This window comes from Paramisgurnus dabryanus, chromosome 5 (assembly GCF_030506205.2).
Source record: "Paramisgurnus dabryanus chromosome 5, PD_genome_1.1, whole genome shotgun sequence".
Lineage (NCBI taxonomy): Eukaryota > Metazoa > Chordata > Actinopteri > Cypriniformes > Cobitidae > Paramisgurnus > Paramisgurnus dabryanus.
The window spans coordinates 27965582-27982971 of record NC_133341.1 but is presented as its reverse complement, the minus strand read 5'-3'; the positions used below and the strand labels follow the sequence as shown (position 1 = coordinate 27982971).

The following is a 17390-nucleotide window of genomic DNA, read 5'->3' as shown; positions in this document are numbered from 1 at the left end:
AACAAAGATAAACAAATGTTCCAATTAAGAATTAATTACCATTCAGGCACTCAAGCGCTCCTGTGCACTCCGCCGGGAACGACTCTAAAAGCGAGACAATGCAGACACATAGAGGAAGGAAGCGGGAAAGAGGGGTCAACAGCGAGGTGGGAAATACAGCACACATCGCAGAAAGGTGAAAAAGAAGGTACAAGAGAGATGGAAAAAGCTAAGGCAATGGCCTGGAGGCATTACAGTGCTAGGCTTAAAACGCTCTAACAAGCCCAAAGCAGAATTACAGCAGATGCAAGGAAACAGCCGAACTGATCCAATTTATAACCGGCTTTCAACACCAAAGAGATGAGAGAGGGAAACAGGCTTCTGCGGTAAACACTCATTTTGGGTGAAATAGTGTCTACACAGCAAGGCAAATTACTGCTAATAGGTCATATCTCTACTGGAACTCACTAGTATTAGAAGCTACCCTGAGCACAAATATATCTTGTTAAGTGTTTATTGTGGGCCAAATTATACAGGATAGATTTAAGGACATTTTAATAACAGCTAACGGACTTAATCTTCGACCAAACTATCCTTTTAGTTTCTACTCTTACTTTTAATCTTTCGTTGATGGTGGGACTGTCCCTAGAGTAAGTGCAGCTTTTGTGGATTTTTCTTTAATCATCAGTATTGGGCCATTTCCACAAGAAGTCCAGGACAGGACTCCAGCATGGGCCACCTTTCATCTTCTGACCTTTTCTGACTTGAAGTCTCTTGTGTTATGTGTCTACGTCTTTCTTCTCTGACAGGTACTTTGGGACTCTAACAAGCTGTAACTTTAAGAGGTTTGGACTGAATGTCACTGTGGATGAGTGCGAAGTAGAAAGACGGAGACAGACTTAGACCGAAAGACAGACGAAAAGAAAGTAAGAAAGAAAGAAACATGGAAAACAGAAAGAAAGGACTGGAAAAATGAAAGAAAAAATGGTGAGAGAAAGAAAGAAAAATGAAAGAGAAAAGAAAGAAAGAAAAGAGAGGTGAAGGGAAAGAAAGAAAAAGAGAGGAGAAGGGACCAAAACAGAAAGAATGGAAAGAAGAAAAGGGAGGGCGAAAAGAAGGGGGGAGCAAGGAACAAAAAAGGCAGAAGGGAAGGAAAGAAAGAAAGAAAGAAAGAAAGAAAGAAAGAAAGAAAGAAAGAAAGAAAGAAAGAAAGAAAGAAAGAAATGATAAGAAAAAGGAATGAAAACATGGTAAACAGGGAGGAATAAGAAAAAGAATAAAAGAAGTGAAGCAGGAAATATGGAAAGGAAGGATGGAAAGATGACTGGAAGGATAAGAGGAAGAAAGAAAGAAAGATAGAAAGAAAGAAAGAAAGAAAGAAAGAAAGAAAGAAAGAAAGAAAGAAAGAAAGAAAGAAAGAAAGAAAGAAAGGTGGAGAGCAGGAAGAAAGGAAATAAATAAGGAAAGGCAACAGGGGGGAAGAAGGAATGAAGGAATGAAGGATAAAAAGAAAGAAAGGATGTAGGGAAGGAAGAAAAAAAGAACGTAATGAAGGAAGAAAGGAGGGAGGGAGGCAAGCAAAATAGGGAACAAGTGAAAAAATAAAGGAAGAAAAAATGAGGAAAGAAAGAAAGAAGAAAAGAAAAAGAAAAAGAGAGGAGAAGGGAACAAAACAGAAAGAATGGACAGAAGAAAAGGAAGGGTGACAAGAAGAGGGGATGAAGAAACAAAAAGAAGAAACGCAGGAAAGAAAGAAAGAAAGAAAGAAAAGAAAGAAAAGAAAGAAAAGAAAGAATAGGAAAAAGGTAGGGAAACATGGTAATACAGGGGGGAAGAAGAAAAGAAAGAAGAAAAAAAGTGAAGCAGGAAATATGGAAAGGAAGGATGGAAAGATGACTGGAAAGATAATAGGAAGAAAGAAAGAAAGAAAGAAAGAAAGAAAGAAAGAAAGAAAGAAAGAAAGAAAGGTGGAGTACAGGAAGAAATGAAAGAAATAAGGAAGGGTAACAGGGAGAAGAAGGAAGGAAGAAATAAAGGATACAAAGAAAGAAATGAGTTAGGGAAGAAAGAAAGAAAGAAAGAAAGAAAGAAAGAAAGAAAGAAAGAAAGAAATGAAGGAAGAAAGAAGGGAGGGAGGCAAGGGAAGAAGGGAAAGAAGAAAGGAAGAAAAAAACGAGGAAAGAAAGCAAGAAGAAAAGAAAGAATAAAAGAGAGGAGAAGGGAACAAAACAGGAAGAATGAACAGAAGAAAAGGAAGGGTGACAAGAAGAGGGGAGGAAGAAACAAAAAAAGAAGAAACGCATGAAAGAAAGAAAGAAAGAAAGAAAGAAAGAAAGAAAGAAAGAAAGAAAGAAAGAAAGAAAGAAAGAAAGAAAGAAAGAAAGAAAGAAAGAAAGAAAGAAAGATAAGAAAGAATAGGAAAATGGTAGGGAAACATGGTAATACAGGGGGGAAGAAGAAAAGAAAAAAGAAAAAAAGTGAAGCAGGAAATATGGAAAGGAAGGATGGAAAAATGACTGGAAAGATAAAGAGGAAGAAAGAAAGAAAGAAACAAAGAAAGAAAAGTGGAGAACAGGAAGAAAGGAAAGAAATAAGGAAAGGCAACAGGGAAAAGAAGGAAGGAAGGAATGAAGGATACAAAGAAAGGATGGAGGGAGGCAAGGAAAGAAGGAAGGAGGGAAAGAAGGAAGGAACAAAAACGAGGAAAGAAAGAAAGAAGAAAAAAGAAAGAAAAAGAGAGGAGAAGGGAACAAAACAGGAAGAATGGACAGAAGGGTGACAAGAAGGGGGGAGGAAGAAACAAAAAAGAAGAAATGCAGGAAAGAAAGAAAGAAAGAAGGGAGGGAAGAAAGGAAGGAAGGAAGGAAAAGATAAAAAAATTAAGAAAGAAATTAAGAAAGAAAGAAAGAAAGAAAGAAAGAAAGAAAGAAAGAAAGAAAGAAAGAAAGAAAGAAAGAAAGAAAGGAAAAGAGAAAAAATAAAGAAAGAAAGGAAGGAAAGAAAGAAGGGAGGAAAGAAGGCAAGAAACAACAAAAAGGAAAGAGATCAATGGAGAGAGTAATACTCTAGTCTGTAATCCTCTTAATATCACAATTTAGTGCTTTTACTCGTGTTTAAATAGGTAATAAAATTGGAGTGACTCTTAAATGATGCTCTGCTTTCAAAATAGATGACCCATCTTCATGACTTCAGTCTCTACATTTCAACAACCCCTCCCCCCCCCCCACACACACACACACGCACACACACTCCCACACTGGAAACAGGTTTTCAGCATTACACAAGGCTTCATGGAGAGAGAGTGCTGATAGGAGCATGCTGGAGTCATGTAGCCCAGCAGGGCAACCCGGTCTGGGGCCGTGACAGTCATCTCTCCCCCCTGCTGTGGGCACATGTATCATGCTCCAAACAGCGGGGCATAAACACATGACCTGACCTATCAGAACGCCAAAACATTTGGGAGATTATAACAGCCAATGGTGTCTGAGCCATGGCCAGACATGTCGATCTGAAGCAGGTTTAAATTCAGTCGGCTGATGTTTATCCTTCTCCTTCATAAGTAGGAAAATGGTGAAAAAATATGAATAAATTACACTATTAAAGACCCAAAACAAAAAAGTCCACAAATGTTTGTGACACAAACTCCACAGCAGTTTAAACTTCAGGCCAAACTTCCACATAAACACAATCTCTCATATCTTTGGTACTGACTGCTCATGCTGTGTTTTAGAAAGTGCCGAAATGCTACTGTCTATTTGCAAAAAGAGCGCACTGTGTTTTTCTGATATGATATGACAGAGTACTGCTGTGATAGTACACATAACCACAGGAAGCTGCTTGTCTGAGAGACTCCGTTAAGTACCTGCATTGAAACATAGTTGTATACTGGTATATGTTTTTAAATGGTATGCAAAGAGCCAAAGGTTACTGAAAGCAGCGTCTTCCCATCTTCATAATTTCTTTCAGACACGCCAACCAATCTAAATTCGTTTTTGTGTAACAAAACAGCCAAAAGGTAAGTAGCACCAGACTCTGGGTTTAAATGTAATTGAAAGAACACACGAGAATAGGAAAGGAAAAGAAAAAGATGAGAGGAGAACAGAAGAGCACAGGAGAGAGCCATATAGGAGTAGAGGAGAAAAAAAGAAAAGTGAAAATTTAAATTTGGACCTTGAATTTGTCCGCATTCACTGATGTCGAAAATCAATGCTATGCACTGAATTGCAAAGTTTCAAGGCAATTTGATATGACTTCCACACATACTGTAAGTTAGATCAGCCTGAACATAGGGCCAACAAAAGCAAACATTTTGGGATGCGTGATGGATCCTCACCTCAGCGAGGGGTACAATACCCTGTATGTCTCTCTGGCTGATATAGACGGTGGTGATCACTTCTGCTGATGCACCGGTAGAAGGATACTCGATCTGCCAGCGGACAGACTGAGATGACTGCAGGTTGATGAAATTGTCGATTTCAAAGTCCACCCACATGATCTCATAGAAGGAACCATCAGATCTACGGAAGAAAGAAGAAAGACGAATGTTAGGTGAGAGCAGGGACGAGTGAGAAACACTCACATCAAGGCAGAATAAGGGCTTTAGAGAAGTACAACTACTGCCCTTGTGCCACGAGTCAGACTTTATCTTGTTGTTTGATGTGTACAAGTCTCTGATCCCCAGGCAGCATTTTGTGTATAAAGAAAAGTGCTTTTAAACTGGATAAAGGCACAATATCACGTCTAATGATTTAAAAACAAATTTGAGTTTAAGACAATCAAAACAAAGATTTAGTGAGTACAGTGAATAAAAATGGAAGACTATTGAAAGGAAAACACCACTGTTTTTCAATATATGTTTCCTACCCCAACAAAATAATACATACCTATCTTTTTTCAATGCGTGGACTTAATCTTTGGTCAGCGCGTCATGAATGTGTTCGCATTTAGCCTAGCCCCATTCATTCCTTACGATCCAAACACGGATGAATTTAGAAGCCACCAAACACTTCCAGGTTTTCCCTATTTAAAGACTATAACATGTAAGTAGTTACAAGTAAGTATGGTAGCACAATGTTACTGCGCATCGAGGTCGAAGTGCTGCAAACTAAGTGCTCTTCCGCCATACAATATAGTTCGCATTTTCGATCTGCCTAAAAAAATTGCACATTTTATTTTGTGCCACCATACTTACTTGTGTAACTACTCATACTTACTTGTGTAACTACTGTCTTTAAATAGGGAAAACATGAAAGTGTTTAAATTTAAGTGCTAAATTCATCCCTGTTTGGATCCTAAGGAATGAATGGGGCTAGGCTAAATGCTAACACATTCACGACGCACTGTGCAAAGATTAGGTGCATGCATTGATAAAAGATAGGTATGTATCAATTGGTCTAATTTAAGGTAAGAACATAGTAAAATATTGAAAAAAGGTGGTGTTTTCCTTTTAATCTATTCATTTAATTAGAACACTCCTTCCCCTGCAATTTTAATTTAATTTAATTTAATTGATTTACAACCCCCAAATTGTATGCAAAGGCAATGAGTGACACGTCTTTAAATTTGGCCCACAATTTTGGATGGAATATGAAACCATAGATTGCTTTACCGTTTTTAAGAGTACTGTAAATTACAGCAATGGAAATAAAAAACTGTGATAGTGAAATTGAATACAACAGAAGGAAACATCAACATGTTTTTCATAAACATGCAAGTCATATCAATAAAAAACTCAATTTCGATATAACAAATTGTGAATAGAACCACAGTTATTGCTTAGATTACAAATTACACCAAAGACTAGTACGTGTTTAAATTTCAGTTGAATGTCTCATGTCACACACACATAATATATCTCAAGAGATGTTTACAACATGAAAATGTTCCTCACAGTAATCACATCTGCAAAGCACATATGAGGAAATAAAAGCAATAGAAACCCATCAGAAAAGTTATTTTTGAAAAACATACAGCGCCAACGCAATGCATCTCAATAATGTTAAAGGGATAGTTTACCCAAAAAGAAAAATTGTGTCATCATTTACTCATTTACACAGTTGTTGGTACCTATTGACTTCCAAGGTAAGAAAAACAATACTATGAGTACCGTCAACTGTGTGCTTACCATTATTGATTATTATGTGTTCACCATAACACAGAAACTCATACAGGTTTAGAAAAAAAACGAGGGTGAGTAAATAATGACATCATTTTCATTTTTGGGTGAACTATCTCTTTAATGAATAAACTCTAGAAAAGAGACCTATAGGCTATAAACAAAAGTAACTAAAGCTTACTATTAGGCAGCTTGCCCACAGGCGACTGTAATGGGGCATACACACCAAACGCGAGTACAATGATTTGCGCGAGTAGTTTACATACAAAGTCAATGCAAAGGCACGATCAGACGCGTCCATGCCAAATGGGTAGCGCATTTGCTGCGAAAACACGCGATATTCGCCTTAAACACGTCTTTGCCCAAGTTTAAAATATTCAACTTGAGCGAAAAATTAGCATGACACAAAGTTAAATCCCGCGAGCAATATACTGTAGAGCGAGTAGCGCGATGCCCCGCTTTTGTGTGTACGTAGCATAAGTGATGTTCACTGACCAGCTGATCCACACAAAAATAGGTTAAAACAGCACAATTTTATTCTGTAGAAAAATTCAGATAATTTTTTTTGAGTTTGTGAGTCTACACTTTAAAAATCTTGGGTTGTTTAACCCAGTGGTTTTCCAACTGGGGGCCGCAGTTTTATGACATTTTATAAAATACGTTCAATTACCATGAATTCTGTGTAATTAAACCTAAAAAATAATAAGTCAACTAACCGAAGGCACTACTGGGTATAATTTAATATGTTTTGTTTAATTAAAATATTACATTTTAGAACTGTTTTTGTCATAAATTTTCTTTCGGGGGGGCCGCGAAAGCATGCACTGTACAGGACACAAGGGGGGCCGCACGCTGAAAAAGTTTGAGAACCACTAGTTTAACCCATTTTTGGGTGAAATATAAACAATTTAATGGTTAATTTATCCCAACTGTTAGGTTCGTCCCTGTTTGACCCCAACCTTTCAAAATAACTCTGCATTTTTTAGAGTGTAGACAAATTTTTCTGTTCATGTCTTTGCTATTGTACATTCTGCTTAGCAATTTATAAAGACATAGCCAACATTTTATTAGGCTATTATAATGACCCTAAATGGCATGTAAAATGAATCAAACAGCTTTGCATGACAGTTGGCCGAATTATGCAAACACAAAGCTACTAGAATGATTTGAAACAGCACAGACATTTCCCTAAATCATTCTGATTCCTTCCTCCTCTTTTTCTCTCCAAAGAGCACACACGGTTAGATCCCGACCACATTAAATGCTCTGGCTCCACCTTTGATCTCTCACCACCAGGGGCCAAATAACATACTCCCCCTTCTCCATCTGCACTATGACACCCAGGAAAATGATTTCAATTACGCTCGGCCAATCGGCCGCTTGATGGATGGTACGCCAACTGACCCCTTCCTCCTTCAAAAGAACTGTTCTGGAAGCAGTAAATGAATCAATAAGGCAACAGACAATACTGTATTGCAGAGATGACATATGTCCGCAGGGAGAGGCCAGTCGGAGAATGAGAAATAAATAATGTTATGGAATACGAGAGCACGGGAAAACGAATCAGTCACAGCTTCCCTTTGTCTCTCGTGGAAGCGCAATGTCATTTCTCTGAATAACATTGGCGTTTATCATTATTCACTCAGGCTTTGAGACAGACAGTGATCTTGCCCAAACACTCGGTTACCCTGAACAATGAGCCACAGACACACAAACCCCACACGCACACCGGCTCACGCAATTATACATAAAAGCGCAGAAGAGGACGTTCAATGCGTTAAGAGGATTAGTTATGTAGAAGCAGATAAAGAGCGGGGAAGACAGGAAAGTTATTTTGTATTCAAGGAAAGTTGTTAAGCATAAAAAATAAGCAGGGCAATAAGAAGGAGAGCATTATGCAATTAAGATTTGTATTCGAAGGAATACTTTACGGTTAACTTGAATTTGGTTTTGTTAAAAAACAATATATATATATATACACCTGGGTGCGAACCATATGGATGTAGTGTCTGTGATGTCACCCATAGGTTTGTGAAGAGCATTTTTAAGCCAAAGTAGGCGGTGCCTGCCATCACCATCTTGGCAGCGGGTCACTCGCGGATAACCGAAAATCAGCAAATAGGCGCGACGTGGGTGGGCCTTAGGTGAACTAGCTCGACGGTAGTGACAGAAGTGGTCACACCCCGTTATGCAGAATTTAAAGCCTTAATATAATTTAAAATGATGAGTTACAAAAAAATTCACGCCCTCATAGTTGTCATGAAGGGCGAGATTTTTTGTACCAGGCTGTAAACATTTATTTCTGCTTTAAATTTTGGCATTTTAACATGGTTGGTCTATGGAATTGAAAAATCACTTTTGGCCAGTCGATGAGTCACTTCCATGTTGGCTTCACAACAGAAACCGGAATGTTGCCCCTTGGTTCGAACTATGGCAGTGTTTCCCATACATAGGCTCTACTTGGGCGCTGCGCCCAGGTAAATTGCAACCCGCCCAGGTAAAAAAAATCACTTTACGAATTTCCGTATTTTCTGAACTCGACTGGATGACCCGTGTTTTGGAGAGAGAGAGAGAGAGAGCGCGCGAAAGAGAGAGCGCGAGAGAGAGGTGGGGGTCGGGTGACCGTGAAGATGATGCACGCGTCATAAACTCATCATCCAGCGCGGCAACTGGATCAACTGCAGCAGCACATACGGAGCAGCCAGGGAACACACTGCGACCAAAATGGTCGCATATGCTTATGTGCATATGTGTTTATAGCATCTAAGTTGGCTTCATTTTGCGTGCAAGCACGTTGTGTCTCTCCGGTTGAGTGTCCGTTCACGTGCTCTCTGTTTCTCAATGAATTGGGCGCGACGCGAAGCAACCTCAGTGTCACATTGTATCCTTTCATGTTTCTGAACTTGAGCAGAGTTTTACCATTAGAGGTCTTTCTTCACTGAGGACGCGGGACCCGTACGGTTCCGGGTTTATATTTTAAATGGTCAGATGGGTCCGGGTCGGTCCTAGTTCATTACTTCGGGTCCCAAGTCTGATTAATATTGTGTGTAAAACCCGAGTCGATCGGAGAACGGCCGTGAGCGCTACCGCGCTAAAGCTCGAGTGCTGTTTTAGCGTGCCTCCGGTTTCTATGGCGATAGCAACTGGCTCTTGTCACGACCACGCGCCGCTTCATTTTCTTTATCCCATTTTTTTATAATCATACTATTAATAGACAATATCTTTACTAAAATCTAAACAGTTTGCACAGAGATTGTAGCAAAAAGCAGTGCTAATACTGAATGAGCAAAGCTCTAGCTGACTCAGGATATAAAAAACGCAAAGCTGTAATGTAAAGTCTGTCATCGGGACAGCAAGTAGACTTTTAAATCTGAAATAATTAGTGGATTAAGCTTTTTTTAATCGGCAAAAGAGAAATAGAAAGCAGAAGCAGTAAAAGTGCCTATCTAATAGAAATTATTACCATTATAACATCAGTCACATTTATAATCTATAGACCTGCACTGTCTATATAGGCTATAGTATACATAGTATTGTATATAATTGAGTTTGATAAAAGGGGTCATCAAATTGCTTCATATATCAGTGCAAAAACATAAAGTGTTTTCGTGGTGCTTTGACAAACAGTGTCAGCTTTGTTTATGGCAAAAAAAGTTTGGGGTGGTTAGATTAATGAACTATAATGTGAAATTAATATGAATGTTTTATAAATCAAAGTATTGTGTTGTGTCACACATTATTAGTTCTTTGTTACATGTATAGTAGACCATTTTTTGTCGGTGGATAATAATGATTGCCCTTTTCACCAGCTACCACCACAAGTAAATTTCAGATCTGTGGGAAACACTGTATGGTCTTGTCGGATACATTTCTTTGGACCCAAAAAGACCTCAAAATGACCCAAATCACTCTTTACCCGAACCTGCATAAGTCATTTTCTTAAAAAGAAGAACCCATCCGAGACAAACATGAGAAAATTAGACCCGAGTCTGACCCGACCCAGTGAATTTTTTTTTACCCGCCTGGACCCCGAATGTAAACACCACCAACGTGTTTGCAGTCTGCAGCCCCGCAACACCAAGGTAACTGCTAAAATGTGCATTTAAAATTGATTGACATGTCTGTCAATAAAAATTAACCTACAGCGTCAGCACACAATGTCGTAAGCTCTTTTTGCAAACAGAGCGAGGGTCGGAAAAGGACTCATGCGAAACACATTAGTCCAAAACACATTAATTTTAAATAACCCAAGACCCTAGGCCGCTATAACCTGACCCGTGTCAGAGGCACACATGAAACTTTTAGACCGGACAACGCTCAAATCTTAGGTCGGACCTCTGGTTTTCGCATCTACTGTAATGTCGCTTTTCTATTGCATAGTACCCCACGGTTTGGGTCGGGTCAGCTTACTTTTGGGGGCTTTTCCACTGGGTGCAGTACGCAGTACCCGATACTTTTTTTAGTACAACCTTGGTTGGGGTTCCAAGCGACCCGAGCTGATACAAAATTATGATGCAAAAACACTGTAGATAACTGATTGGTCTGAGAGAATCGTCACTACCAGCGTCATCGCTATAATATAAAAGATTAGTTTTACCTTCATGCTAGCTTGTGCTGTCTTGAGTCAGTTATCATCTGTGCTTTTCTGTAAGTTCCCAAACTCCTTTTTAACAATGAAAAACATCCACAGCTTGAGAATCAGTAACACCCTACCAGTTTTTTTCCAGACTTGCAGTTTGTGGCAGCACATTCACGATGCACACGTCTGCATATATGCTTAAATGCAACTTAAATGAGGCTCAGCGGAGCACGTCGACTGATGCCACGGTGTTTGTACAGAAACTGTCATGTGAGACAGAGGTACTGATAAACGCAATGTGCAAACATTTATTTGTGGCGGTCCATTTTGATTTTGTGGCGGACTGAGAAATAAATGAATGTAAGGGGATATATAGCATTCCAACAACGCTCTCACTTGTATGATGTCACAACAGTAGGCATAATCTTTCCCACTCTGAAGTGATCCTAAACTCGATGGAAAAGCTAACCAAGCCAAAGTGAGGTGAGCTGACCTGACCTAAACCGCGGGGTACTATGCAATGGAAAAGCGCCATAAGTGGACCCATTAAAACCTTTAGTTGAACCCATGGCCTTTTGAGCTGTTAAAGCAAAGCTTTAGCACTGAGCAATGCCGGAGCACAAACAACATAAGTAAATACTGACAGATTACATTTTTTGGTTGAACTGTGCTAACTAAACTATAATAAAATGTGTAAAATGTCGAACTCTGTCCGGTACGTCACATCTTTGACAACATAAAAAAAAACATAAAAAACACGTCAACACTTAACTAGATCATGTTAATAGCCCTGCCTAAAAAAAACAATAATACTAATCTTCTGTCTGTATCTATTTAAGTTTTTAATGATTGTGAAAACTTGTAAGCTGTAAGCGACTTTATACGCCACTTCTCATGTTATTGCGTTGGTTACATCGCTTTGGATAAAAGCATCTGCTAAATATTTAAATGTAAATTTAAAGGGTGACGACAGACTTTAGAAAGAAATTTCGTATAATCAGCATACGTAAATACAGTATTTCAATTATCTCTTAATTTTTTTCATCCCCTCTGAAACTTTAATGCAATTGAGCAATTATCTTTACTTCAAAAAAGTTAATAGAAAAAAAGGAATCAGGGGATCACAAATCTACAATTCACATGTACTAGTTCACTTTAGTTCACTTGCTCTTTCTCTCTCAGACATAATGAATTAAAGTGAATGAGAGAGGAAAGGAGTGGCCAGTCTCATTGTTCTCAGCTGTATTAATTAGCCATCATTGATTAGTTCATGGTTTGTGGCCGCTACACTCACAGATGAGGCCGGAGAGAAACCGATACCGGCTAAGAGGAAGAGTTGCCACTATACATCACTCGCCTGTTGTTTAACCTCCTGTTTTAGAGTGCTGAAGAGACACAGAAGCGAAGGAAAGAAGTTCAGTCAGCCAGATTAAAGAAAGCATTTGTCAACCGTGACGTGTTCACTTAGGTAAACGTGTATTTTCAGGACATAGCTCCACTGCAGGTGTCCGCATAAAGAGAGAGCCAAGAGCATTCAGTCACCCACATCGTCATTTTTTGTCAGCGGATTTTCCGTAGAATTTTCGGGGCTCATGCATGACATTTTTAAATGCACTCTGTTGGAAGAGATTACACTGTAACTTTGTTGCCAATATATTGACTACCTGATAATATTTTATATATCATGAAGTAGTCAATATATTGACAACAAAGTTAATTAGATTTTCACATTTTCTAAAGAAACTGTAAGTGACTCTTACACTATTGTTGGAGGACTAGATTAGAGACCATCATGACAGAGACCCAATGTAAATGTTCCCATATGTTGACCTCCTCCCATGAGGCATTGAGGTAGAATTCAAAACGTCTTTGTTTTGGCGGAAGCTCAAGTTCAACCCTGCACAGGAACAATGGCTACTTAGAGGTTTGGTGAACTAATTATAATGCCAGACATTGACCCAATTGCTATTTTGCTATGCACAAGCAAGGCAGGTTAGAGAGTCAGCATTCAAAAGTGAGCATGTGTGTGTGTGTGAGAGAGAGAGAGAGAGAGAGAGAGAGAGAGAGAGAGAGAGAGAGAGAGAGAGAGAGAGAGAGAGAGACAGACAATGTCATATCCTCATTACTGACCGCTGGCTCCCAGCCAAGACTAAAGATGCCACAAGACAAATGAAAAAGAGAGAGAGGGGCAGGGGAGTGTGTCAAGAAACTCGTGGTTGCCATGGCGTTCCAGTAGGTAGCAGACGGTAACCGCAGTGACAGACGGGTGGAGCACAGCGACCTAATGGTAATGCGCGAAGTCCATGCGACTTATGCATACACACGCTTGTATGCTATTGTGTGCTGTGTATGTGTGTGTTGGTGTGTATGGCCAAGATAGCCCACAAGAGACAGGAAATGTCATGCTACCTTTCTTTCCTGTCCTCTCCTTCATCTTCACTCTCATTCTATCTTTTTCTGCCCGGTCGTGAACACAATGCCTCTTGCCACTGTCATTTCCCCACTGAGAATCTCTGCGGTATTTAGGTCATTGTGAATTTTTAATGCAGCCTCATAAAGCATATTCACTCAACAATAACCCCACTGAGTGCTCAAGAGGGTTCATATGCAGGTCTGTTCAAAAACAGCAGAAGTTTCATTAAATTAAAATCAAGGAAATATGAACTGATGTCATGACAATGAAAGTGTATTTTAACAGGAAATGTTTTCTTGCTGAAAGCACAATGTTTCAGCACTGGACAGCTCCACCAATCACAAAGCAGCATTGTACAGACAGAAAGGCCACAGTAGCACTGTAAAAAAAAGTTTTTTGCAGCTTTAAAAGTCCAAATGAAACGGAAGTAGCAAGTCTCATTCCCTCTGTCGGGATATCTGAGTGAAACGCCTTCTGAAAATTAAAGAATTGATTAAATCGTTGGAAGTTGGGTCATGTTGCTATTTGCTAACTGCTGCGATATTTTCACGAGCCCTCCCTCCCGCCATTCCTAAAAAAAATTATTTCAATTTTATAAGTTCAATCAAATTGGTTTCTGAAGTTAAATGTTTTACATTTTATTAATGTTGAGTTCATGTATCTTATATATAAAAAACTTCTAAAAATTATATATAAATACTTTGAAATAGCTATAAAGGGATAGTTTCATTCTTTCATCATTTTCTCGCCATCAAGTTGTTTTAAACCTGTATGAATTTATTTTTTTCTGATGAACACAAAATAAGATATTTTGATATATGAGGGTAAGCACACAGCTGGTTGTAACCATTGACTTCCATAGTAGGAAAACAAATATTATTGAAGTATTGTGATAAATGATGAAGAAAATATTTCGATAAATGTTAAAAATATCTTCTTTTGTGTTCATCAGAAAAGAAATTCACACAGATTTAGATGTACATGAGGATGAGAAAATGATGACAGAATGTTCATTTTTGGGTGAACTATCACTTTAACTTGCTTTTTAAAGAGCAATTTAAAAACATTTAAACTGTAAGCTAAAATGAAGTGTAAAGCCAATTTAACTGTACTGAAGATTGTAAGCCAGCTAAATGTTTACAGTGTGCAAGACTAACACTCCAGTTAAACCTTTAAAGCTCACGTAACACATGCTGTTTCTGCATTTCTGATGTTAATCTGGAGTACGTATAGAGTAGTATGACATCCTTTATATCTCCGAAGAGTCTTTAGTTTAATCCGATTTATAAAATAAATATTAGCTTAACCGAATCTTTCCGATAACGTATGAAAAATGAAGAAGAAGGAGTTACTACCGCGGGAGGAGCGAGTCATGCAACACTATACAACACTGTTTAACTTATGATTCACTACATGTTCGTGTCATTTATATAATATGCACACGCCTATTTCCAACATAAGATAGAAGTCTTCTTTACCGCATGCAACTCGTGACCCGTTTTGGGAAAATCCAGCGCATCAAACACACACGCAAAACTCTGCTGCTACCCTGGATAATAAACTATATCCATTGTTTCCATAAGGCTGGCTTTCTTCTCCTTACCAGGGACGTGCACAGACATTTTGAGGGGCAGGGGCTCAAGTGAAATAAAGGGCACTTCTCATAATTATGTATATTTTTTCTTTTTTTAAACAAAGGGTATATATATATATATTAACGCAATTCTGACTTCCTTTTTTAAAAAAATATTTAAAAAGTTAATTAATTTTTTCTTCCTCAAACTCACGCAATTGTTTAATTTTCAAAAGATGTCTACAAAATAATCAGTTCACACAGACACCATGGTCTCCTTAGTAGTCTAGGTTTATAGAGCACCAAAGGAAGCCATTACACAATGTGCATGTTTTGAAATCTTTAAATTACACATTAATTACAAATTTGTTAAAATGCTAAAAACAAAGTTGTGACTGCTGAGTTAGCACTACATGCCAATAAATGCTATATCATATGCTAGCGTTTAGCTGATTAGTTGTTAGTTGTTACTCAAAATGTATTTTTGTCTGATAAGGGCTCAAAATATAAGGTCTGTTTACTAATGTGAGCTTCTGGCATGAGTCTCAGAGCAGAGCTCAACATTATTATTCATGACCCTTTCAAATAGGGCAAAAATAGACCATTTCATTCAAATGACAAATTCTAGGGTTGTAAATAGACATGTAAAAACGTTTCTGGATAATTTTTGCACTTAATAAAGCAACATACCTTCTATGTAATTGTCAAAGAACAATTTAACATATTATGACAACACATCCTATGGCACCTTTAATCTTATTTCATATTTATTAGGGTTACACATGTCAGAAACAACAAATATAGATTAGGCCTATTTTATTTGTATTTTATATTGTACTTTTTTGTGATGTCAGTGAAAATTCAGACTGGGCAAGTAAAATACTGAACCATCAGATTTCTTCCCAATCTACTCCAGCACTCCACTATATAACACATTATACTTATTTAACAGCCATTACAAAAAACGCAAAAAAAAAGCTTACTACTGTAGTTAGCAATTATTTTATTGTTTGTGCTTTATTATTTTATGAGCAGTCTGTTTAAACTACATAAACTACACTTACACGTTTGCAACTCTTCAGGTTAATATGGGATTGCCATGGAAAACAATGTCCCTGAATAAATATGTGTAACAACGTGTCCCATATTTTGTGCATAAATCTGTTAATATAAGAATGCTTTCTTCCTCACACACTTACCGGTAGCCTGCCTGCAAAATCATGCACATGATCGCGTCTAGGTCGGGCTGAGCTTTGGCGCTTGAAGCCCGAATGATGCAGCACGAGTGTAGAGAAACCAATCATAAAGCGAAGTAAGTTAGAGAGGCAGGACTAAGGAAAGGTAAAGCCAATCATATTAGCGATGTGAATTTTGGAGGCGGGACTCATCTGTTAACCGTTTGTGTGCCACAAATAGCGTTATTTTCTTTATATAAGAGTTTAAATCTCATTTAAATGATTCCTGAATAAATTCATGTTAAATTAAATAAGCAACAAGTAAAAAACACAAGAAACAGACAGACATCAGTTGTTATATGAATAAAGATCATATTATTATAATTTTTTTTAAAAGGCACCCAGAAAAAAAGGGCACTTTCTCTCCAGGAATAAAAAGGGCAGGTGCTCAAGCCCCCTTTGATGTCTATATGTGCACGTGCCTGCTCCTTACATCCAAAAACACACTTCTTCATTCGTGCCATTGTTGAGTTTTGAAATTAAACAAAGCTGTGTCGCGTGATAAGATGTTTGCAAGTTCTAGCGTCTCCCGCTGATTGACGGGTGGGCGGGGTTTTCAGGGGGAAGTGCCCATATAAAGAAGTGATACGTATAGAAAACCCCTATAATCGAAAAAAACACTTTTCGAAACTTGTACGAATCCTGGCGAAGTGCATTCGGCACAGAAATACTATGTAACATGCCCAACTGCCCTTTTGACACTTTTCCTACGTTTAGCATGAGGAAAAAACTCTATAACTGTGTTAATAAGTCAGAATGCTTGAAATACCATTGACCCCCCTTTAATAAATCAACAAATTCCAGCAAATTGAGGCACTTAAAGGAACATCAAAGCACATATTTCTGAAGAGCTTATTGTTTTTTTAAAGTCGCCATGAAAATTAAATGAAAAACTGTAATTTGTTTTGGAATATTGTGGTATATTGTGAGCTTCATTATTTAAAAAAAAAAATAATGTGCCCCTCATAATCTTGAATCAAATATACATCACCACGTGGAAAATTAGGCAATCGCTACTTCCATTTCATGGCGACTTTAACAATCGTTTCAAATTGACCAAAGATCACTGCACAGAGAATTCTAGCAAAAAACTGGCTGGATTCAAACCTGTGTCACTCAGATGAGCACTTTTTGAAAACATCTTTGTTGGTCCTGAAATAACATTCCCATCAATCAGACTGTAGGGTTGAGGTTGGAACAAGATGTGTCAATCAAAATTTTCTTAGATTGTTTTTAGGCTAGGATTGGAAGTTAAATATAGAGATCTAAAACTGAAAAATAAGGATAACACATAATTAATGTTATAATATACAGTAGATTGCTATAAATTGTAGACTGTAAAAAAAAACTTTGCTGCCTTAAAATTTTTTGTTGAATCAACTCAGATTTACAAGTCATTTCAACTTACTATTATTTATCTTGACTAGAGATGAGTTGTTATAACTACAGGTGAGTTGTTATAACTAATAATTTTAAGTTGACTTTTCTCAACTATA

At 38.0% G+C, this 17390-nt stretch overlaps 1 protein-coding gene across 1 annotated transcript in view; it reads right to left on the bottom strand.

Annotated features, from left to right (window-relative positions):
• The window catches only part of LOC135732597 (transmembrane protein 132C), a 283165-nt gene that overhangs the window by 67539 nt on the left and 198236 nt on the right, over positions 1-17390 (bottom strand). Inside the window, exon 4 of the mRNA XM_065250807.1 lies at positions 4313-4496. Within this exon, the coding sequence (XP_065106879.1) occupies positions 4313-4496 (184 nt within the window). The remainder of the gene's footprint in view (positions 1-4312; positions 4497-17390) is intronic.